Genomic DNA, 22,460 nt, shown 5'->3' with positions numbered 1-22,460 from the left:
CAAACACAGCCTCCGGTTCTCCAGTGAACCTTCATGGTGTTAAATTAGATCCTTTTCTGCATTCCATTAAATAATACTTAATGACTCATTTTGGAGGGTTAGGCTAGGATAAAATAACAGCTGCTATAAATTCTTAATTATAAAAGCACACGACAAGATTTAGTCAATTGTGCTAGGGAAAAATTCTGAGAATTTCTGCAGGTAGCAATGTGGAGAGAATGCAGAGAGGCTTTAAAAATGTTAATAGGGCATCAATTTTTTAAAAAAAAAGGGGGGAGGGAGCCATTCCAGATTCCAAGGGTTTATTTTTCCTCCTGCTGCTCAAATTAAAGAGATTTGGAGCCAGTTCCTTGTCAGGTAGGAAGCAGCAAAAAGCCTTACTGCTCTTCTGCCTTGAGAAGAACAAAAACATTTGCAAATCTCCCGGAACAAGGTTGGTACAGCCCTCAAATCCTTCCTTGCAGATACACTGCAGCACCTCTTCTGTCCATAAATGCCAAATTGACCATAGGGTTTCCCACTATTTTGAGGGGGAAAGCAAGCAATACTTGTCATGTAAATCCTAAAAATAGCTTAATGCTTTAAAAAAATGAAGCATATCCCCACAACAAAAGATCTTAACAAAGCCACAGGAAGTCCCATCCAGTTATATATCAAACCCATCCACTTGAAATAATTTCTCTACTCACTGCTGGCCTCCTTTTCCAAAATTGTCCAGTTCAATCCCTGGCCACCAAAAGTTGCTCATCTCTGTCCTACAGAGATGGAGAAAGTGATAGGTCTCCCTCCCAACAAGATTTGGCTTCTGGGATGCTTGCAAACGAAACACGGCTGGTAGATTTATGCATTTCTAAATTACTCAGCAGGTCAGAACAACTGGAGGTCTCCCTCTGAGTACATTCCAGGGGCCACAGTGTTGGCCTGATCCAAGAAGTTTGGGACATCTAGAGATATTGCCTGGGCAGGGAAGTGTCCTTACAACAGAAATCTGGCTGGAAATGTCATTCCTAGACTGGAGAATACAAAACCTGGAAGACTCTGAAACATCCAGCAAATATTATGACTTCCAAGTTCTGCTCTGGCCTGGAGGTTTAATCATAGGTCCTGTGGGTAAGGAAGGAATGGATAATTGGATCTCATGCACCCCAGATTGGAGGAGGGAAGAAGAAGAGAATCAGAATCTGTACAGAACCAACTTGGATTAGCACAGTAACCTTTTAAAGAGCTCTTCTGCCTCCCGCCTGCATTTCCCATTTGAAAAAAAAATCACTTGAAATCTTGCAAGATTGTAAAGTGTTCGACAGTTTTGTGATAGTATGCAAGACCATTAAAATCTTGAGAGATTTTGGCACAGTTGTAAAAGATCTTGTCAAAATGTAAAATCGTAAGGTTTCACAAACTCACATGATTTTGGCTATTTTGGGAAAATAATATTTTTTTGAAAGGGTTGCAGACATCATCTTGGAGTATCTTGAATTACCCGGCACCTCTGGGGCTCTCCTGGATTAAACGGAATAATTGAGTGCAACCTCCTCCATTCTGTTGTCCTCTGGCCCTGTTAGAGTACAACTCCCATCATCCCCAGCAAGTATAACTATTGGTCATATTCACTAAGGATGCTGGGAATTGCAATTCAGCACATCTGGAGAATTCCAATACAGAAAGAGAACATGTGGCTTCTATAGGCCTCACCTTCTCCAGGTTAAATCTCATCTATCTATCCTTGTGGGCTTTCTGCAGCCAAGAATGAGTGCTGGCTTAGTCTTCCTGTGTGGCTTTAAAAAAAAACCACACTAAGTATTTGTATAATCCAGATGGGTTATTCTCCGTTTTTTGGCTTTTGACTTTCAACGATTGTTTGAAACCCTTTCTCTTTCTGTCACTGAGTCAGACTTATGGCTTGGCCTCTTCTTTTGTTTGCTTTTTCTTGATAGTTTTTGCCGTCTGAATTTACTGCATCTGCTTTAAATATCTCCTTTGTTGTGTTGCTGTTTTTAATCTCATTCGTCATGCTGTGTTGCTTTTTGTTTCATCCCTGTGGTAGATGTATTTAGAACGTGGTACGCTATTTTGGAAAAGAAAGAAGGCAAAATGGACAAGCTTTTAAAATCAGACACTGGGAATTGAAGGCCCTTGATATGATGGGGGGTGTTAAAAAATTAAAGATGAGACTCGGTAAGACGGTGTAAGGAAAGATGCTTTCGTTAACGATGAGCATTGATATGTAAATTATGATAGTAATCCAAACAGTAGTTATCAGTGTGCATTATACATTATACAAAACAGGAGTCTATTCTTCACAAAAGAAAAAGACTGTGGAAATCCTGTGAGACTTTTAGCATTTAAGAGCTTTGCTAATTGCCCTGATTCTGCCTTTTAAAATGTGCAATGCCTGATCTCCATTGAGATTGGGGAGGAAATGCAGGGTAAATATATAAACCAAAGCTTAGTTTTCATTAAAGGTTTTCACTTTTCTGAATTTCACTTTGCCATTTTCTTAAAAAAAAAAAGATATTAGGGAGAATCTGTAGAAAAATACATACAGTCACAAAAACAGTGTACCTGCATGAAAGGAGAGGAAAGTATTTGCAAAAACTGTATATTAGCAAAATTGCAAACAACCTTGTATGGGTAGGGAGCAATGTGTAGCAAAATATTTACAAATTTTGGTGGACACTTAAAACTCCTAAATTTAACAAACCGAATCTGAGAGATGTACAGAAAATAAGAAAACAAAATCGACGGATTTGTCCATTCCTTATTTATTTATTTAAAACATTTAGATAGCCACCCATGTTAAAACAACCAATGCTGACAACCAATGTTGTTTTGGACTGTAATATAACCCCATCCAGTATGGTCAGGGGTGATGGGCATTATAGTAAAAAAACAACCAGACTCTAAGCCTCCCAACATCTAACCCATTGTTTCTCAACCCTTGCAATTTTAAGATGTGTGGACTTCAACTCCCAGAATTCCACAGCCAGCCATGCTGCTGGGGAATTCTGGGAATTGAAGTCCACACATCTTAAAATTGCCAGGACTGAGAAACACTGATCTAACCACTGAGGAAGCCCTCCGGCAGCGTTTCCTCACTTGAGTAACTTCCAGATGCTGAGAATTCTGGGAGCCAACACCCACACATCTGGAAGCCGCCCTGGGAGCCTCTTTTGTATTTGTATTTTTCCTTTTCCCTCTCAAAACGGCTTACCTATCCAGAAAGAACAGATCGGTCCTGGTATAGGCCTTGACATAGCATTTTGGATGTAAAAAAAAAATCTGCTCTTGTGTGATTATATGTTTGTGTGTGCATGTGACGAAAAGCAGGTTGAAACTTGACAATTCCATTTCTTCTTCCCAGAGTAAACCAACTGATGATGCCTCCAACCTCAGTGAAGGTTTAAGGCGGTAAGTAACTAGGGCAATGAGAAAAAACATTCCAGGAATTCTAGGAATTTCCAGGGCCTGCTTGGAATTCTAGTAGATGTGGTTTTCATTCCTCCCAAGAGGCAACTTTATGATGAAAGGTTAGTTGCAACAGAACAGTTGCATTCAGGTGAACAGTTAATAAACCACGACTGAAATGAGTGTCTTGACTGCACTTGCAGTCTCTTATCTTGACCAGGTAAATAACATCCAGAAGTCTTCAATAAACCATAGCTTTCCAGTTCATCCAGACTGGGATATTATGGTTAACCCCTCTGGGCAAAGCTTGGATAGGAAATCAATTTTAAACCATGGGATAATGGCCTGGCTAGTGGCCATCTTTCTCCGCCAAAAAGTTTGCAAAACGTGCATCAGGAAAACTGAATTACAGGAAGTTACAGGCAAATTGGCCGTGTTCGTTCAACATGCTTGATTAGCCCATTTTGTGGATTCAGCAATATTCTGAAGCATAAACTAACCTGAACATAATGAATTAAAAATCTTACAAAGTGTCACTGAGCTGTTTGTCTGAATGCATCTGCTAAGCCTTTACTTGACCTGATTATGCATATTGTGTGAACAGTGGACAGTTTTAATTCATGATAAAGCCCGAATAAGTTCAGCTATATTTCTCTTTGAAATTCAGGTAATCCTTGTTTAGCGACTGCCTCTTTTAGTGACCGTTCACAGTTACAGTGGTGATGAAAAAGTAAAACTTTGCAACCAATCCTCACATTTATGACCTTTGCAGGTCTGTAAAGCAAAGGAAAGCTGAAGTAAGATCATAAAATTGTGATGTTTCATATAGCGAACACTTCACTTAATGATTGAGTTGCTGGTCCCAATTGTGGTCACTAAATGAGGACTATCTGTAGTTTAGCTTCTAGTGTGCGAGTCACATTTGTATATCCTACTAAACTATTCAATATGGCTTTTCCTTCCATGTTAGCCTTTGCTAATTAAACTTCAAGATAACCATTTTCTCCACAATCTCAAAAAGGCAACTGTATAGCCCAATGCACATTTAGTTAAATGCAAATGCAATTAAGTAAAGGAAGCATTAGGAAAAGTTGAATCCGTTTAGTGAAGCATCCTGCTTCCCATACACATCAGTTTGGAGCCTCTGGGAAGTCAGCATACATCACATCATCAGCCCTGCCCATCAGTTTGGCTCACCCCCTTAGTAACTGGGGTCTAGAAATCCGCTGTCTCCAATTCTGGTAATTCCCCTGCATTACTGAGGCTTGGAGGCGCTGCTTCTCACTGATAGCATCAGGCCCTTGAAATGTCCTGAAATGTTCTTCCAGTGGCCATCTGGTCGGCTTCCTCTTTGATTACATTCCAGAAGCAGCTCAGATCAGAACTCTTCAAAGGGTGTCTGGGCAGTGAGATCGTCTTGGTTAGGCTTATCAGTTGGTTCTTCTCAGCATATATATTTTTGTATTCCATGTTTTCACTTTATGGAATACAAATATGCACACACGCACACACACTTTTTGAATTATGGATGTTTTTGTGTGTTTTTATTGTATACTTTGATATTTGTGATTGTGGCAAGGTATAAATGTGATAGATGATATGGATGGATGGATGGATGGATGGATGGATGGATGGGTGGATGGATGATGGATGGATGATGGATGGATGGATATAGATGATAGAAGATAGAAAGAAGATAGGATAGAGAGATGATAGAGATAGAGATAGATAGATGATAGAGATATAAAATGCAGTAGTCAACAATCTGCCCTCTGTAGTAAACAGCCACATTGCACTCTTCCAGTAAGAAAACCAAGATATAGCATCAGGCCTTTGCTTTAAATGATCAGTTATTCACAAAGTCCGAGGCGACACTGTCAGCAGAAACCTGAATGTATTTTTGAAAGCATTTTGCAGCCCGTTGGATTCTGGCCACCACCACTTTAATGGTCCAAGCCAGTACAAAGGAATGGGCTATAGAATTGACTGTCTCTCTGTGAAAGCATCAGTATCCTTCTCACCACAATAACAGTTCTTCTTTGTTTCCTTCCTTGCAGCTGACATCTCAAGCAATGAAGGCAATCTTTTGTAGCTGCCACTAAACCCCAAAATGGGCACCTGTGGAAGACACCCTGCTCGTCCCCTGCCCCTGTGCTTTGAGCCAGAGGAAACACAGACTCCCAGACACAATGGGTTGGTGGTGTTTCAGCAGAATAAAGGGGTCCTCTGGGCACACAGGGTGGTAGCAGCATGGATGACAACTTGCTCCCAATCTGGATGGATGCTTCTGGCTGGCTCTTTCACCCTCTGTCTCCCAAAGGAGACATCTGGAGAACTGAATATACAACTTTACTTTCAGCCAAAGAAGACGCCCACTTTTGCCATTGGAGTCAGCATCTGTTTAACACACTTGAATGGTCAGCAATCCTGTCTTCAGGTAGAGACCTTATTCCAGCCCCCCAGAAATGTTTTGCCTTCTGGTTACAGCTTCCCCCAGATACGTTTTCTACTCTTAAATGATGTAAAAGGATACCGTTTTTTCTGCAGGACACCAAAAAGATTGGATTGGACGGATAGCTGTTATTTTTTCTCCTTAAAATAAGAGTGTAATTTGCACTAGCAGTTTACTGCTGGAGCTACCTCAGACCTACCAATAACATTAGTTCTTTGGACCAGCATGAATTGGGGATTTTAGTTTTCCATGGGGAATTTCAGAATTTTTTTCAAGACTGTCAACAGTTCTACCAATGATTCTCTGGGCTGGGGGGAAAACCCCCCCAATGACTGGAGTGACCCTCTCCAGTGGCAATACCCCCCTCACTCTCTTATTTAGAGAGCACTGTTGTTTTTCTGTTAACAACTGGGTAGAGCAGAGAACTGCCTTAGAATTCAATCCTGAATTTTCACTAGACATTGAAGTACTTTGCTCCTGATCTTGATGGAGGTGACTTCTGTTTCTGAGAAGGTTGTAAGCAGTCCACCCTTTTGGCTCTGAGAAAGGGCACGTGGCTGTGAAGCCCTATTAATCCCAAGCAGCCCTCTGGTTTTCTCATCTCTGCTGCCTCACTGTTCCACAAGATCTCCGGGAACCTGACAGCCTTCCAGATGTCAAAAGGAAGTAGAGAGAGAGCAGAAATTCGTACCATCTGAAATGGATCTTGGCAACAGTTAGTTTCAAGCAGCTCCTCAGCAGATTTTAATAGACCTTTCTCGCATACACATGCCATTCGCACATGCTCACTTAAGTTTTCATTAATTTGTCTTCAGTATGGATAGTTGCTTATGCAGGGCTGTTTCCTCCCCTGCACCCGTAGTGTTTTCTGCAACTGCAGGCAGGCATCATTCAGTTCAGTTGTTCTCATTCCGAAGCTGACACATTGCAGGACATTCCAGTTTCTTCGAAGGTTCACTGGCCCTGATGTGATCTGTGAAAATCACTCCATTTTTTTTTTAAGGGTCCAAGTTAACACATAGTTTTGCTCCAGATCATTGTAGGGAATTTAAACGGCCCTAAAGAAAGCAGACTACTCCAGCGGTGGATCCGATAAAGAGAGCCCCCAGCCAAGGAAGAGAGTGAACCCCAGGAGATGTGGCCAGTTCTTCTGAAACTCAAGCCCAGCCCTGATTGCTGGGCTGAACCCCATTCGGCAGGAAAGAGCATTTTGTTTCTGTCCTCTGCAGGCTCAGGGGCAGGCGCCATCTGGAAGGAACCTAAAAATTGTAAAATTAGGCAAAGATTTGACTGGGGGTGCTGAAACCATGCCTTGCCAGAATGAGAACTTGTGACAGGGCTTGGAGGTTACACTAAAATGGAAGGAAAAGATCACTCTTGAGGAGGCATATACAAAGGGTCTCAATTTTCTTCTGATTATGGATTTCAGTCACAAAGGGAAGCCAACCAAGTCTGCTGTCCAGCTTTCCTAAATGAAACTAATCCATTTCCAAATATCCCAGCAAGGGACACCACTTGCAACGCCCCATTCCACCTTTCAGCTAGGCCTGATTTGGAGGAACTGGCATTTGTTCTCAGACTTTTCACAAAAAAGGGACACTTAATGATCACTTTGACAAGTGGAAAGCACGGAAGCGTGTCGCTAACGTTTTTCTTGTTATACAAGGCAGGACTCAGATTGTTTTTTCTGATTTTCTTTCAGAAGCAAAATCGATCAACAAATGGCTATTTTATTTTTTAAAGGACAGTGAAATTGATTATGGATCTCAGAGTATAAGAACAAAGCAGTCAAATATATATAAATGAATATATATATATATATGTATATATATATGTATACACATAATGTAAATTAAGAAATAAAACATATTTAAACAGTGTGTGCTGGCATTTTCATTTTTCATATAATTGCTGCACTTCTGCCTGCTGCGCTGTGTGAACTTACACTATGAGGATGACACAACACTTGTTTGCTTTGGAATGCCACCACCGAAGTCTACAGTGGCTTCTGCCAAGATGAGAACAGAAGATGGTTGCCAAACCGTGTTTCAGAGGGACTTCCCTTGAATTGGTCTTCCCCAACCTGAGATGCTGGCCAGCAGTTTCTTGCAGAATATGGTACTGAATGGCAGTGTGGGGAACTCTAATCCACATCAAAGGCTTGCCAATTTGGATGAAGCCTATTACTATATACTAATCCTTTATTACTAGATTGAGATTGAGATTGTTTTCTGCTTCTGCTACAGTATGTTAAATCCAGACACACAAGAAGGCAGAGTCAACTGCTGACCTGCCAAAAAAAATTATGAAATTGGTTCTGAGGACAGAGTTTTAAAAGGAAAGCTTCCATTTCAGGTAAACCATTTTCCCCCATAAACATCCTAATTCTCTCATTTCACTCCTGCTTCCATGTCCTTATAAAGCATTATACACAATATCGTTGCAGGAGATACACTTTTTGCAGCATAGGTGTGGGTGAACGGGGGTGGGTGGGAGAGCATTGTTTAGAGGATAATTTTTCTTTGGAGGCAAACATACCCATGTCTTGCACCCTAAACTAGTGTGGTTTGCAGTGCTTTGTAGCTGCTGGAAAAACCAATTCAAGCATCCAAACTATTTTAAGTAATAATATCCAATTCCCTGTTAGCCTGGAATAGTACATTGTGCAAATTCAGGCTGTAATGTATTGGCAAGCAGAAGCAGAGATTGATTGAGGGTTCCAGAAGTCCAACATCTTCTAGAAGGAAGTGATGGCGTTTAGATGGGAGAATAGAAGGATAAGGAAAGACATGACAACAGTCTCCAAATATCCAAAGGTGTTCTTTATTGCTCTAGGGAGCTGGACTTGAATCATTGGGTGGAAATTATATTCGCTGTCACAAACTGCTACCAATCGTTGTATGTTTAGATGGGAATGAGGGATGAGAACCTGGAGCACTACTGCTTTAGTCTATTATCTCCCCAGCTGGTTTGGGAGGCACAGATCACATTTTGAGAGCAAGTTGTAGGCATTCAAATGTTTCTAGATCAACTGGTATCCACAAGACATGATGGGACATCTTTCTGATTCTCTGCAACCTGGGACTTCTCACCCCCAGCACATCCAGAGAACGTGAAGTAGGAAAACTCTGTTTTAAGTAATGCGAGTCAGCATTCTTAGATTTCTCAGGAGCAGAGGACACATTGCCCACCTCTAGTCTTTCTGCCACACCTCTGGCTAAATCAATTTACTAGCTATTTGCAATGAGTTGTTTCTTTCAAGGTACACCCAGGAATAGACTTGTTCCTACCGAACTGCTGAAGATGGTTCATCAGAAAACTTGAAAAGAGAAAGGGGGGACCTAATGGCCTTGTGCCATTCTCCTATGCCGCCCCTCACCTTAGCATCCAAACTAATCCCGAAACAGAGATGATGCGAAAGGACCATTCGAAGGAAGATTATGTATAACAACTGCTTGAAGTAATTGGAAGCATTGGGATAGCTGATGGGATAAGGAGGTCTAAACTGTTGTAAAATAAATACATTTCTGAAGTATACTACCCAGATTAGTGTATTGTTAAATGCTACTAACTGCTCAGTCATTTGGAGTGGTGCAGCATAAACATTTAATAAAAAACAACAATAATAGTAATAGTTGAGTATGTGCCAATTACACTGACCTGCTCAGCTCATTTGCAAAATATATATATTTAAAAATCCCTGCTGATAAAATCCTTGAAATGCTAAGTTTTCTATACACAGGAATATTTACTCCCTTTACCACACTAGGATTCAGTCATTAATCTGTCCTGATGTTTATCTATGCATATGTTACTTAGGAACACCCAGTCATTTTACTGACAGACACTGAACCCATAAAAGTTGAAGTACCTGCAGTAAATTTTTGGATCATTTCAGGATTGATTATTGACCAATTATGTGCCATCAAGTTGGTGTAAGATTTAGATAAAAGATTAGAACTACCATCTTATTGCCAATCAACATGGAGTAAGCTGTACTGAAATGAATGGCTATTCTTTCTAAGTAGATACACAGAGGAATAGTATTCACTGAAACCGAAGTTACTCAAAGTAGAATATAAATATAAAAAGTTGTTTCAAAACCTAAGTAGTAAGCAAAAAGTCTTGAAAATTACTGAAATATAGAAATAAGATACAAAGCAGCTCTTTAATTAAATTCATTCACTGCAGCCTGATATGCACTTATCAGTCCATATTTTGGTTCCTATTTTAGCTTTAAAACAACAGACTATCCTTGGACATTGGTTTTGATCATAGGCTGCTTTTTGTGAACTTACATATTGTTTGTTTATTGTAAGAGGTTTCACTCATTCTTTCTAAGACAAGAGGTGTAATTGGAAATTTTTCGAACACATCTAGGCTATGGCATGTCATTTTAATCTTAATTTTATAAAGATTTTAAAAAATATCTTTATCCTTTATTAAGAAATAAAACTTCTGTAATTTATCTCCAAGTAACCAAAGCTACATATATTCAACATCATAACCTGGTACTTTCGGTTATTAAAACCAAGGACATGTCACTGATCCAGACATTACAAGGAGTTACCCCATGAGCTCAGGAGCAGCTTATGAATTACCCTGCCAGGATCAAATGAAACCCATTCACACAAGCACACATATCTTTACCTCACAGAACCAAAATGTGTTATGCTGGTTGAGCTTGGCTCTTTTGGGAGAGCCATCCCAGATGATATGAACCAGGAGAGGGAAATTGTTCCCGGCGTCACAGCTACGACTGAAGTCCCAAGACTATTACAGCAACTGAATCCTTCACTAACCGAATACTAGAGTGACTTCCAAAACACATTCCCCACAAGTCGATAAACTCAGTCCCGTCCTTCCCCAATACTCAGTCAGTCCCACTCTTCTTTCCCCCTTTCTTCCTCTCCTTGCGTTGCCGCTGCTGCTTTGTCTTCTTCAAACGCCCATGTGGCCCAGCAACCCCTTTTGCAGTCCCTGGGGACTGAGCCCCCTTCTTTGCTGGAGGACCCGGCTCAGACGTTTCCCTCCTGCCCTCTTCTGCCACTCGCTTCTTTCCCCTCTTCCTTTTCTTCTTCTTTCCTTTCGAGGGAACCTCGGCCTCGCCAGGAGCAGGGATTCTGTTGCTGCTGTCAGGACGGTCATCCTGGGACTGACCGGGCTGGACCTTCTTGCGGTTCTGGCGTTTTTTGGTGGCTGGCAGGAAGCCCTTTTTCTTCCGCTTTAGGGACTCAACCACTGTTCCATTTGCAGGCTGGGCTGAGACTTTCTTCTTTACCGGCCGCCTGCAAATCAAGAACAGGAACGGACCTATGAAATAGACCACCTTTCCCTAATCCAGTGTTTCTCAACCTCAGCAGCTTTAAGATGTATAGACTTCAACTCCCAGAATTTCCCAGCCAGCATGGATGGCTGGGGAATTCTGGGACTTGAAGTTCACACATCTTAAAACTGCTGAGGTTGAGAAACACTGCCCTAATCCAATGCCTTCCCCGTATGTTAAACTACAACCCCTGTCGGCCACACTAACAAGGCCTTCCATCACCACTTAGCCTTTTCTTTTTAAGACCACCCATGAAATTGCAAGAAACAAAAGTTGAGCATTTGGAGTTTACTCTGATAAAAGGGGGCAAAGGATTATGTTAAGGCAACTGGGGTGGGGTGGGGGGAACATTACAGGCCATCAGCAGCAGGACCACAGTGCAAAGGGGGCGGGGTTGCAGGTTTTCTTTTCTTCAGGAAGCCAGGCCTTTTATGAACTCTGCTAATTTCCTAATTCATTTTCCAAAATTCACAAGCCTGATTAGGAGAGCCAAGGGGTTGCATGGGGCAGGCAGCTTCCCCTTTTGTGTGTGCACGCGTGCCTTCAAGTCAGTGCTGACTCCTGGCAACTGCCTGGACTGGTTCCTGCAGTTTTCTTGGCAAGATTTCGGAAGTGGTTTGCCATTGCCTCCTTCCTAGGGCTGAGAGTGCACGACTGCCCCAAAGTCACCCAGCTGGCTTTGTGCCTAAGGCAGGACTAGATCTCCTGGTCTCCTGGCTTCTAGCCTGGTGCCTTCACCACAACAGCAAACTGGCTCTGTAACTTACTTAAAACCCAGGAGCTTCATAACATTCCAGTACACGTTGTCAAGTTGTACGGACTTCTCAAAAGGTTCCTGCTGACCCAGGGTCTGGAGCACACCACAAAGCTCAGTCAGATCCACGCTGAGTGCCTGAAAAGTAAATAAAACAAAAGAATGCTAGAACGGTTGGTATGTTAATTCTTTCTTTGAGTTATGTCCCACCTTTCAATCAAGAGATCACTTAAGATGGTCTAGCACTGGAACGTAGATGCAGAAAGCAGAATTGCTCTTTTCTCATCAGATTCATTGAGAGGAGGAGATGAATGAATGATTCACAATTTTATTTCCATCAGTCACTCACTCAATCAATCAATGAATGGCTCATCATATGTGTGGTCCAAGTAGCAATGAGGCAGCCAACTAGCCTGATTCCAGGATTCACAGAGCACTACTTGCCATCAAAACAAGCAAGTGTGTAGTATAAGATTTTATAGGAATTAGTAGGCTTGGATTATTTCTTGGAGTGCTCAATCGGGTGGCAGAGCAGCATTCTTCCAGGGACCGTCTGTGACATAGGATATAACAGTCTTAGTAACCAGGATCTAGGCCAGCATCCCAAAACGTGAAGCAAGGGCTGCTAATATACCCACAAATACATCTCTTGGTGCCTGTTGGCCCTCTATTCACTGGCACCAGCCTCCAGCATTTTTCACTTCCAAGAATGCCTCTGGGCCTTTTGAGTTTCTTAGAAAATAAAAACAGTGGGAAACTGCAGCCCAGTGCTTGTCTGGAAGTTGGTACACATGCTCTGAAAAAGAAATACGAAATCTGGGGTGGGAGTAAGTACCCTGCAGGAAGGAGTGAGGCTAGAGGAGGCTGGCAGGTGACACTCTCATAAATTAGTGCCTTGATACAACAGCCATTTTCCCAGCCTGCGCACTACAGGTTCTCAAATTCCAAATATGTCCTGCAAACCCAAAAAATTGGGGGCACCTGAATTAGATGTACCAGCTGTGGTACTTGTTCTTACCTGCTCACACACAACTACTGCATGAATACTGATCCAGAGTTAATTCCATGCAGGTACACTTACTTTAGAGTTCTTGGTGCTCTCTGAGGTTGGTTGTTTGGTTGCAGATGTTTCATTGCCCAACTAGGTAACATCATCAGTGCGAGAGTCTGAAAGGTAATGAAATGTCTCCAAAACAACCAAGCTCAGAGAGCACCAAAAACTCCACAGTTCAACCCTGAGCTACAGATATTCTCTTCTGTTGGATACTTACCTTAGTACAAGGAATACCTATTTGACTATCACAACTAAACAAACAAACAAAAAATAGAACAATGACTTTAACCCCAAGGGGAAGTATGTGAGTAATGAACATAAGCTGGAAAATGGCGGCATCCCGAAGAAGAGCCAGATAAGAAGAGTGACACACATACCTGCTGGATCACTATTTTGATGAGGCAGCTCAACAGCTCCAGACACTTGATGACCTTCTCCCGGTCCACCTTAACCTTGAACTCATTCACTTTTTTCAATGTCTATTTTTTAAAAAGGGAGATGATATAACCAAAAGAAATCATGAGAATGATTCCTTCCCCTAAAACTCCCACATCTTCCTTCCTCTACAACTCCCACAGACCCTTACATCTTTGCATCATCCTTATAATACACAATAAGGCTCCAACAACTTTAGGAAAATATGAAGGTTCTTCATACCAGGTTAAATTGCTGGTCTAAGAAGTGAAATTTTGGTGAAGCCAGGAGTGAGGAACTAAATTGGACCAAGAGCTGGATTCCTCTCTCCCACACCTACATTTTTGGGTGGGCTTGCTGATGAATGAGATTGAACATCTGAAAAACAAGATTATCTCCTCTCTGAAAGTCCACCTTCTGCTGTGCTACACTTTTCCTTCCTCCCTCTGCACAGAGAAAGGCAGACTTTATTCTTTCTTGAGGTGGTTCCCTTTCCATTACCTATTGTCCCATTCTTCTTAATCAAAGGGTCCAGGGACTTTATTTGGAACCTTTTATATCTGTTCTACCACCAAGTTATAATGATCCTTTCATAACTGAAGAACAGGGATACTTGATCATGTTGGTAATCTACTGTACAGGGCTACATTTTAAAAAGGGGGGAAATGCTGCTGCATCTTCAAGGATCTGCTAGTACCATTTCTAGTCTGACAAACATTCATAATATCAGGGTGGTTCTCTAGAGATTCAGCTCTGCAGTGCTTCCTTGGCATTGTTCAGGGAAGCACCTCTTTTTTTCAAGATTTACTGTTGCCCAACAGACCTTGAGCCTTTATTTCCTCTAAAAAATAGCAACCAATGAGCTTACTCTAGTTTGAGTCAGATTCCACAGGACATCCAGGTTTAAAGCTTTCCAGCAAAGGCTCGGAATACGTGCAGGCACATATTTGGTCATTTTTATTTTCTGCCTCTCTTTCTACATAAGGCACCAAAAGTAGCTAGATAGTAAAATACCATAAAACCATGAAGCTATTTGGAAAAGCAAGCCAGACAGAACCAGGTAACATCATTAAACAGCATCTGAAAGCCTATCACTCCCTCCATGAAAGCTGGTATAATAGAAGAGCTATGAAGCAAGGTAAGTCTAGTTTTGAAACTCACTTCTGCTATGAGTTGGTTGGCCTCAGTCTTCCCATCTTTATAATGGTATCAACAAACTATCAGACCAAGGCCTGCCATAAGAAGTTACAAGACAGGAAGGCATCTTCTAATCTACAGACTCCTAGAATTACTCATTTAAGTCTTCTTGTAGCATTGATCCATTCCTCTCCCTATTCTTTCTATCTCCAGGCTACCTCTCCAGCTACATCACCAAATCTTGGCGTATCGCCATTTCAGAACAGGAACCGTTAACATTGTAATGTAAGCCTTATCATCTGCGTATTTTTTCAAGTGTCCCAGAAAATACTGCCCCTGACCATTGATAAACCTAGATGACAGGTCTCTCAGTAGCCACTAATCTTGGTGACTGGATGCTCCCTTCAGGCACAGTGTGTAATAGTATGTGCGAACAATCTTGGGAGACAGGGAGAAGAGACGCAGCCCAGGGAACGGTTCAGATAAAAGGCAACTTAGCCCGCCGCAGGAATGTGGGTGGGGTGAGCACCTCAGAAGGGATCCTCCCTAGTTTCTTGGGCTGTAAAGGGGACGGTGGAGAAATGTCAGACTTGCAAGATTCTGTTAAAATAACCTTAAAGTAGAATTCGCTCATCTGGCCATGCTTCTTGTCTGGACTACCTCGCAAGGCTGACACACTGTCTGTCCATCTCTACATACAAGGTATACAAGAACAACAGTGGGAGAGGCGGGTTCCCCAGATCTTCTATTTGTGGGTTTCCTAGATGTATCTGATGGGCCACCATACAGGATACAATGTGGCTAGATGACCCTTGCCTGAGCAGTAATGCTCTTCTCACACTTCATGTACATGAAGAGCTTCTCCCACTTTGATTCAGTGCCTACCCATTTGGGTCGTTTTCCTTTTATCTTTTGGACTTTTGAGACTAATACAGAACTACACTAACAGGTTCCTGTAACGGATCTTATTAAGTTAAACAGCAGCACCAACTTAGAGAATATTTTACAAATTATAGGAGGATGCGTCTTTGCCCCAAGAGGCTTAGAATCCAAAATTCAGTGCAGGGAGTCCAAGGAAGGAGGGGTGTACCGGGAGTAAAATTTTTAAGAAGATGGATTAAAGGAGGGAAAAAAACAATTATGTGCATAAAACACTATGAGCTTTTTTTAGAACAGAACTCCCCTCAGATCCAGTCAGCCTGGCTAATAAGCAAGGAAAATTACAATGCAAAACATCTGAAGGGTCCAATTTTGGGAAAAGCTGATTTTATTACTATTTTTATATATTGAACAATCTCTCCACTCCAATTTCTCCCTCACACACGAAAGCCTTTCTCTTCACAAGACCTAATTTCACATCTCACTGAACTTTGTCTTGCATTTTTGGAAGTGATCCGCAACCAAGAAGGAGCTGTGGCCAAGTCACGTTTCTTCTGGAGCCCCCATTTGCCATTCTGGAATCCTTAAAGAACCACTGCACAGATTCATAATGGAGGAGCCTCACTGATGCTAACATCTGGCCTGCCCTTGGAACCATCCCTGGGCTGCCTAGTGCCTCCTGGTACGCCCCTGGGTTGCCGTGGAAATGCCTTCCCTGAGCAAAGGAGGATGCCTGGTACCATCTGTAAGCCAATAGCTCATGGGACTTTTCAGTTTTGCTGGAATGCAGTCTTAAATCTGCAAGCAGGCTCATTCCTTGGCTGAGGGATATTAGAAGGCAAGTCTTCCCGTTTGTGCCAGAGGGATTCTGACAGCAAATATCTAAACAGAATAAAATCAAGTATCACCTGCTATCCTTCCCACCAGATCAATGCTGGATTTGGCAACAGTCACAGCAGCCTCCTTTGGGGTGAGATAATATGGGAGGCCCTTTATTCGCAAATAAAGGCTTGGTTGGGCATACACCGCCATTCCCCACCCAGATAGGTTTGGACTGCAACTTCTGGAATTCCCAGCCAACATGGTCTCAGTATCTCTAGGGGCATCAGGTTGGAAAAGGCTGATTACACATTCTTGGATGTACATTTTTTATATTGTTATCCTGCTCCTGCCCTCCTCCTACACCTGAGGATAAGCCCTGTTTCCATTCTCACACTACCTCCTACCCTCTTCCCACTGGGTATGGATACAGGCGCACGCACACACAAACATTCGCTATCTGTTTTATTTCTGGTTCTCACAAGAGTGATTGCTTTAAATAGGCACACCCTGCAGCATTTTCCTAAAGCTTTTTAAAATTCAGTGTATACTGCGTAACATCAAGTCTTCAGGGTTTTAAATAATCAATCACAGAAGTCTGAAGTTAATTCCTTCAGGCATATATCATCCGTTATTTTTCATTTACTATCCAAGACCAATAAAAATATATACCAAATACCGTATATTTTATGTACAATCTATATTTATAGATAATCTATAGATAATACAAATTACATTCTTAAAATTCCCTTCTCATCCCAATGGGTGGTATGTGTCTTCCTCATCCTCGGGTCCTCTCCTCTACCAGAGGCCTGGGAGTCTGAGGGTTCTGCGCAGGATCTTAGCTGTTCCTAGCACTGCACTCTTCTGGATAGAGAGTTCTGATGTTGCTCCTGGGATCAGTTGGAGCCACTCTCCCAGCTTGGGGGTCACAGCCCCAAGTGCTCCTACCACCACTAGGACCATTTTGGCCTTCACTTCCCACATCCTCTCTAGTTCCTCCTTCAGGCGCTGGTACTTCTCCAGTTTCTCATAGTCCTTCTTCCTGATGTTGCTGTCACTTGGCACTGCTACATCTATCACCACCACTGTCTTCTGGTTCTTGTCTACTACCATGTCTAGTTGATTGGCCAGTACCTGCCTGCCGTCTGGATCTGGAAGTCACAATGCCAGCTACTTGGTTGTGCCATTCAGTGTATGCTGTTCCTGCCTGCATCTTACACCCTGCCACTATGTGTTGGGCTGTCTCTGAAGCCTCTCTGCACAGTCTGTACCTTGGATCCTGTCTAGTGGTGTGTGTGTGTGTATAAAAAAAATTAGAAATTACAAGGCATGTCTGAAACAGTTAATAACATCACGAAGCAACTTCTATAAACCTTAGCTATTAATAAAAATTTTGCAGCCTTCTTGGAGGTATCTGGAAACTGGTGACATAAAAGGAGGATTGTAACTTCACAATTGGTTGGTTCTTCCCTTCCCTTCCCTTCCCTGTTAACTCCTGGCAACTGTCCAGAAAAGTCCCTACAGTTTTCTTAGCAAGATTTCAGAAGCGGTTTGCCACTGCCTGCTTCCTAGAGCTGAAGAGAGTGACTGGCACAAGACTGACTGGCCCAAGGTCACCCAGCTGGCTTTGTGCCTAAGGCGGGACTAGAACTCACAGTCTCCTGGTTTCCAGCCTGATGCTTTATCCACTACACCAAACCAGCTCTCCAAATTTTCTTACAGTTAAATATTCTGGCAATTGATATCATGAGATTCAGGAGATTGGTATATCTGCCTGTTGTCACCCTAATGGATAGTGCATCAATTTGGGCCAGGGAGAAAAGTCTCTCGTACGGAACATGTAAAATGTTTTTTAAAAATCCAGAGATAGTCTGGGAAGTGCAGTGAGAAACTGCACTGTACTGAAGATGGGAAATTCAGTTTGAACATCTTGATTCCAAATCCTTAAATTTGGCCAAGGTTTTATCACAGCCGAGGCTAGATGTTGCTGGAATAGAAAAGCAGCAATATGCCGAATGTCTCCCACCGAAAATAATGGCTAGAAACCTAACTTTAGAAAAAATAAAAAGAAATCCCCTAAGGATTCCTAGTTCCAAAACCAAATTCAGTTTGGAGACAAAGAAGAAGTGCCATTCAAGTTCATTCATTTGGTCTAGGTAAATGATTGCGATTCTGTTGACCCTGTAAGTAGAATCTCACAGAAGTGGATTCAAATTCAGTATACTGTAAGTAACTCTTATGTAACTGCAGAGAAACTGAGCTCTTGAACTGAGTGGATACTATTTTAGACAAGCATTCCCTCATTATTTATTTCCTCTTTCCTTGGCCCAGCTTCTTCTTCTGTTTGCTTCTTCACTATGTAACACCCTTTATGGATCTCAGAAACCCAAACTTAATTTTAGAAAAGCATGGTTCTTAACTGCATGCATGTGTGCATTTTAACAGAAGTAGCCAGAGAAAAATGGATATATGCATCTGTGTTCAGAAACATACCAAATTTCAAGTCACTCTTTCAGGGAAGAAGGGAAGAAGAAAGTATTTTTATAATGGTAGATTTAAAAAATGAGTCATGGGCCAATCTTACAAGCAGGAAACATAAGCCAGTTTCAATCCATTTTAATTCACCTATACCAACCCCTTTTCAAAAGCCACATCAATTCCATGCTCCACGTCACCCTTGGAAACAGAAAATAATATTAATGTTCAGAAGGTCACTTCTCTCAGCAGCAAGAAGGCTGTTCTTAAGAATATATATTTTTCTGTAACTTGATTTCTCTTGAAGTTATACTCCACTGTTAGAAAGGCTATTGCCTTCAAATTAGGCTACGTCACTAATCAACAGTGTCATTTGTTTTATGCATTCCTCTGAGCCCAGAAGGGCTCAAACTGGTGACCAAGTCTTACATTCTAGCCTCAAACCTCCATCTTCCCATGCACATCCTCTCTGAGCTTCTTCCTGTATTAAACACTTGTTCAACAGCAAAGCAAGCAATCCATGGGGATGAGGCCAGTAGACTCAAAGGTACATAGGGCAGGGTCTGTGTGTATAACACCTGTAGATGACCAAAGAGATGACCTTGGAGAAGAAATGCAAAGACTATTAGGAAAGCATGAATTAAGTCTGGGAAAACAACCAAGTGTGAGAAAAAGAGTCAAGATTGTCCTACCTTGACTCTCTTTATTATAAGAGGGAGGGAAGGAGAAACACTGTCAGGCTTTCAAGACAGATGTCGGTCCTTCTAGATAGATCAGGTCAGGAAACAGACACCACTAGCACTCTACTTTATTTATTTTTATTTATTTATCATATTTTTATCATCGCCCATCTCCACCATTCAGGGCACTCTGGGCGGTTCACAATAAAACAGTTTAAAATTCAATAAAATCATAAATAATATCATTCATCAATAAATATAAATATAAATAAATATAAATATAAAATGTAATGAGATCCAAGTAATGGCAGATCTAATTCCACCCAAAGGGGGACAAGACCGGCCTCGGCAGGACTAGGGAACCAACCAGCCCCAAGAGTGGCTCTTCCTCTCCCCACTCCAAGCATGGTGACAAAACAAGGTCTTCAACTGTTTCCTGAAGTCCAAAAGAGAGGAGTCTAGCCTCACTTCTGGGGGAAGGATGTTCCAAAGGGTGGGAGCTGCTGTAGAGAAGGCCCACCTCCTGTACCCCACCAGATGGAATTCTCTTGCAGACGGGGTCCATAGCATGCCCTCTCTGCATGAGTGGGTGGGATGGGTTGATGTAACGGGGATGAGACGGTCCCTTAGGTAACCTGGACCCATGCCATGTAGGGCTTTAAAGGTAATAACCAACACCTTGAATTGGACCCGGAAGCAAACTGGCACCCAACGCAGCTCGCAAAGCAAAGGGGTAATATGTGCTGATCTTGAAGCACCCAAAATTCCCCGTGTGGCTGCATTTTGGACCAGCTGTAGCTTCCAGATACTCTTCAAGGGTAGCCCCATGTAGAGCGCATTACAGTAGTCTATATGGGAGATGACCAGAGCATGAGTGACTGTTCAAAGGGCCTCTCGAACGGTCACTCCCTTTATCGTTATAGGCTATAATATTAGACTGACAATGTTTCCCCTTCCCTTTCTCTTATACCAAGGAGAATCAAGATGGGACAATCTTGATTATCTTTCTCACCTTTTTCTGTTTTCCCAGGCTAAGATCATATTTTATTAATAGGGGCTACATACCTTTTCCAAAGTCATCTCTGCACTGCTCTACAACACCCCATCTTTGGTTTCAGCACTCACATGTTCTTCTCAACACATGAATAGGGTTAAAAAACAAAGAGAAGTATGACATGTATCAGGAAGTGTAAAATCAGATTGATCCATCCTACCTTTGTAATTTGATGGGTGCTTTCTCTGATCAAATCTTCCCATTCTTTTCCAGACAGTGAAAGCTTAAAACACTTATTCTGCAGGGCTTTCTGGAGAAGAAGACATGCCTGGGTCTGAAACAGAAATTTGGGGGTATGGGGGAAAAGGGAGGGAAAGAAGGGAGATGGTGACATATAATATTAAAGACCTGGTTTTGCCAGCAGGCTTGGAATGGAAGGGGGAATAGCCGTACTTGGGGATGGCTAGCGCCCTAGAGTGACTTCTGATGGGCCTACTATACTCACAGTCTGATAAAGAACTTTTGCCCATCTTGATTCCATCACATTCGTACTTTTATTGTATTTATTATATTTGTAACTGTTTTGGTTTTTAGTTCTATTTTATTGTAAACTGCCCAGAGTCCCTCCTTGGGAGGGAGATGGGCGGTGATAAAATTTATTTATTTATTTAATATTTCTTTTCCAAATAACAAGCAGAGAATTAACAAGGCAGTGACAAAAAAACGCTTCAGAACCTGTGGGGAATGCTCATATAACCCCTACCTGCAACACCTTAAAACTAACCCACAGATGGATTGGGCCCAGCCACACAGTCCAGGAAAAGGTGCAGTTTTAAAGGATTGCAGTCAGGAGCCACATTTATACTCCCTTGTTCCCCAAAACACCTTTGTTCCTTTGAATCTGATGCACTGCACAGTCCTGGAAACTGGCCGAGTTTCTCAAATTTTCAAAAGACACAGATCAAATGTGGCCACAGTCATTTAAAACCCTCCGCAACTAGGTTTCCATTCTAAAGTAGCACCCTGAGCACTTTTGCTGTATCTCTGATTTTTGTAAAACAGGCTAAAAGAGGCAGCCAGAGTGGTCAAAGGACTGCCGTGAGACACTAATTACAATATTTCTTTGCTCTGCATTTTTAAGCAAAACTGCCTCATTCGTGCATCCCACGCTAACAATATTCAGATCAAGCCTCAGTAATACTTTGCATTGCGTATTTTTCCAAACCTTGTGAGATAATTATTGACCCCAAAATATGCAGAAAAATGAATATTAATGGGGGGAAAATACAGCTAGATGTCAGTAGTACTGTTATGTGTTTTAAAAGCTGCTGGAAATGGAAAGGAAGCATATGCAACAAAGGAAGACAATCTCACATCCATAAACAGGCCACTTACTTAAAGAAAAGTCAACAGAAGTAAAGCATGAGAGAGAATAAATACAACGCTTAGCAAAAGGTTCAACAGTGAACAGGGAGCACAACAAGGATATGAGGTGTCTCTTTGGCCGTTTAATGTACTTACGGATAAACGAATAATGAATTGTGGAGTTCTTGGTGCTCTCTGAGCTTGGTTATTTGCAAGTTCAACCCTGAGCTAAAGATACTCTCTTCTATTGAATAAGGAATGTTAGGTGGTGATGGTAGAGGTGTGAACTTAACACATATTTTTGTATGCAGATGATAGCAAGTTGTTGGCGGGGATCCCAAATAATTTGCAGTGAAAATTAGATAAGCTATAGGATGAAATGAGGGTTCCCGTTCTGGAAGCTAATGCATCAAAGACCAAGATCACTGCATTTGACAAGACAAAAGGAGTGAACAATTGCAAATTATGCATAAATGGTGAAAAACTAGGACAAACAAAAAACTTGAGTACATTGGTATAATAGCAAAAACAGGACACTTGATGGGGAAATTTTAAAACATGCAAATGCTGCTAAGGAAAGCAGAATAGTATGTGGGGAGGAACAAAGGTCAAAAGTGTAAAAGCTGTGTAGAAGAGCATGTTCCTGCTCACTTTGTTCTACGGATACGAGAGTCGGGTGTATCAAGAGAAACACAAAAGTGAG

General features: G+C 41.9%; 2 protein-coding genes across 2 annotated transcripts in view; one reads left to right on the top strand and one right to left on the bottom strand.

The window, feature by feature from the left end:
- SPNS2 (SPNS lysolipid transporter 2, sphingosine-1-phosphate) overlaps nucleotides 1-6,133 on the top strand; it is a 119,595-nt gene extending 113,462 nt beyond the window's left edge. Inside the window, exons 12-13 of the mRNA XM_063297718.1 lie at nucleotides 3,362-3,408; nucleotides 5,463-6,133. Of these exons, the coding sequence (XP_063153788.1) occupies nucleotides 3,362-3,404 (43 nt within the window). The 3' untranslated portion in view covers nucleotides 3,405-3,408; nucleotides 5,463-6,133. The remainder of the gene's footprint in view (nucleotides 1-3,361; nucleotides 3,409-5,462) is intronic.
- Nucleotides 6,134-10,006: 3,873 nt separating this feature from the next.
- The window catches only part of MYBBP1A (MYB binding protein 1a), a 62,073-nt gene continuing 49,619 nt past the window's right edge, over nucleotides 10,007-22,460 (bottom strand). Inside the window, exons 24-27 of the mRNA XM_063297696.1 lie at nucleotides 20,613-20,726; nucleotides 13,369-13,470; nucleotides 11,951-12,075; nucleotides 10,007-11,145 (exon numbers count right to left, since the gene is read on the bottom strand). Of these exons, the coding sequence (XP_063153766.1) occupies nucleotides 10,731-11,145; nucleotides 11,951-12,075; nucleotides 13,369-13,470; nucleotides 20,613-20,726 (756 nt within the window). The 3' untranslated portion in view covers nucleotides 10,007-10,730. The remainder of the gene's footprint in view (nucleotides 11,146-11,950; nucleotides 12,076-13,368; nucleotides 13,471-20,612; nucleotides 20,727-22,460) is intronic.

This window comes from Candoia aspera, chromosome 1, assembly GCF_035149785.1.
Source record: "Candoia aspera isolate rCanAsp1 chromosome 1, rCanAsp1.hap2, whole genome shotgun sequence".
Lineage (NCBI taxonomy): Eukaryota > Metazoa > Chordata > Lepidosauria > Squamata > Boidae > Candoia > Candoia aspera.
The sequence above is the reverse complement of the archived record's forward strand: the minus strand, read 5'-3'. Positions and strand labels throughout refer to the sequence as shown.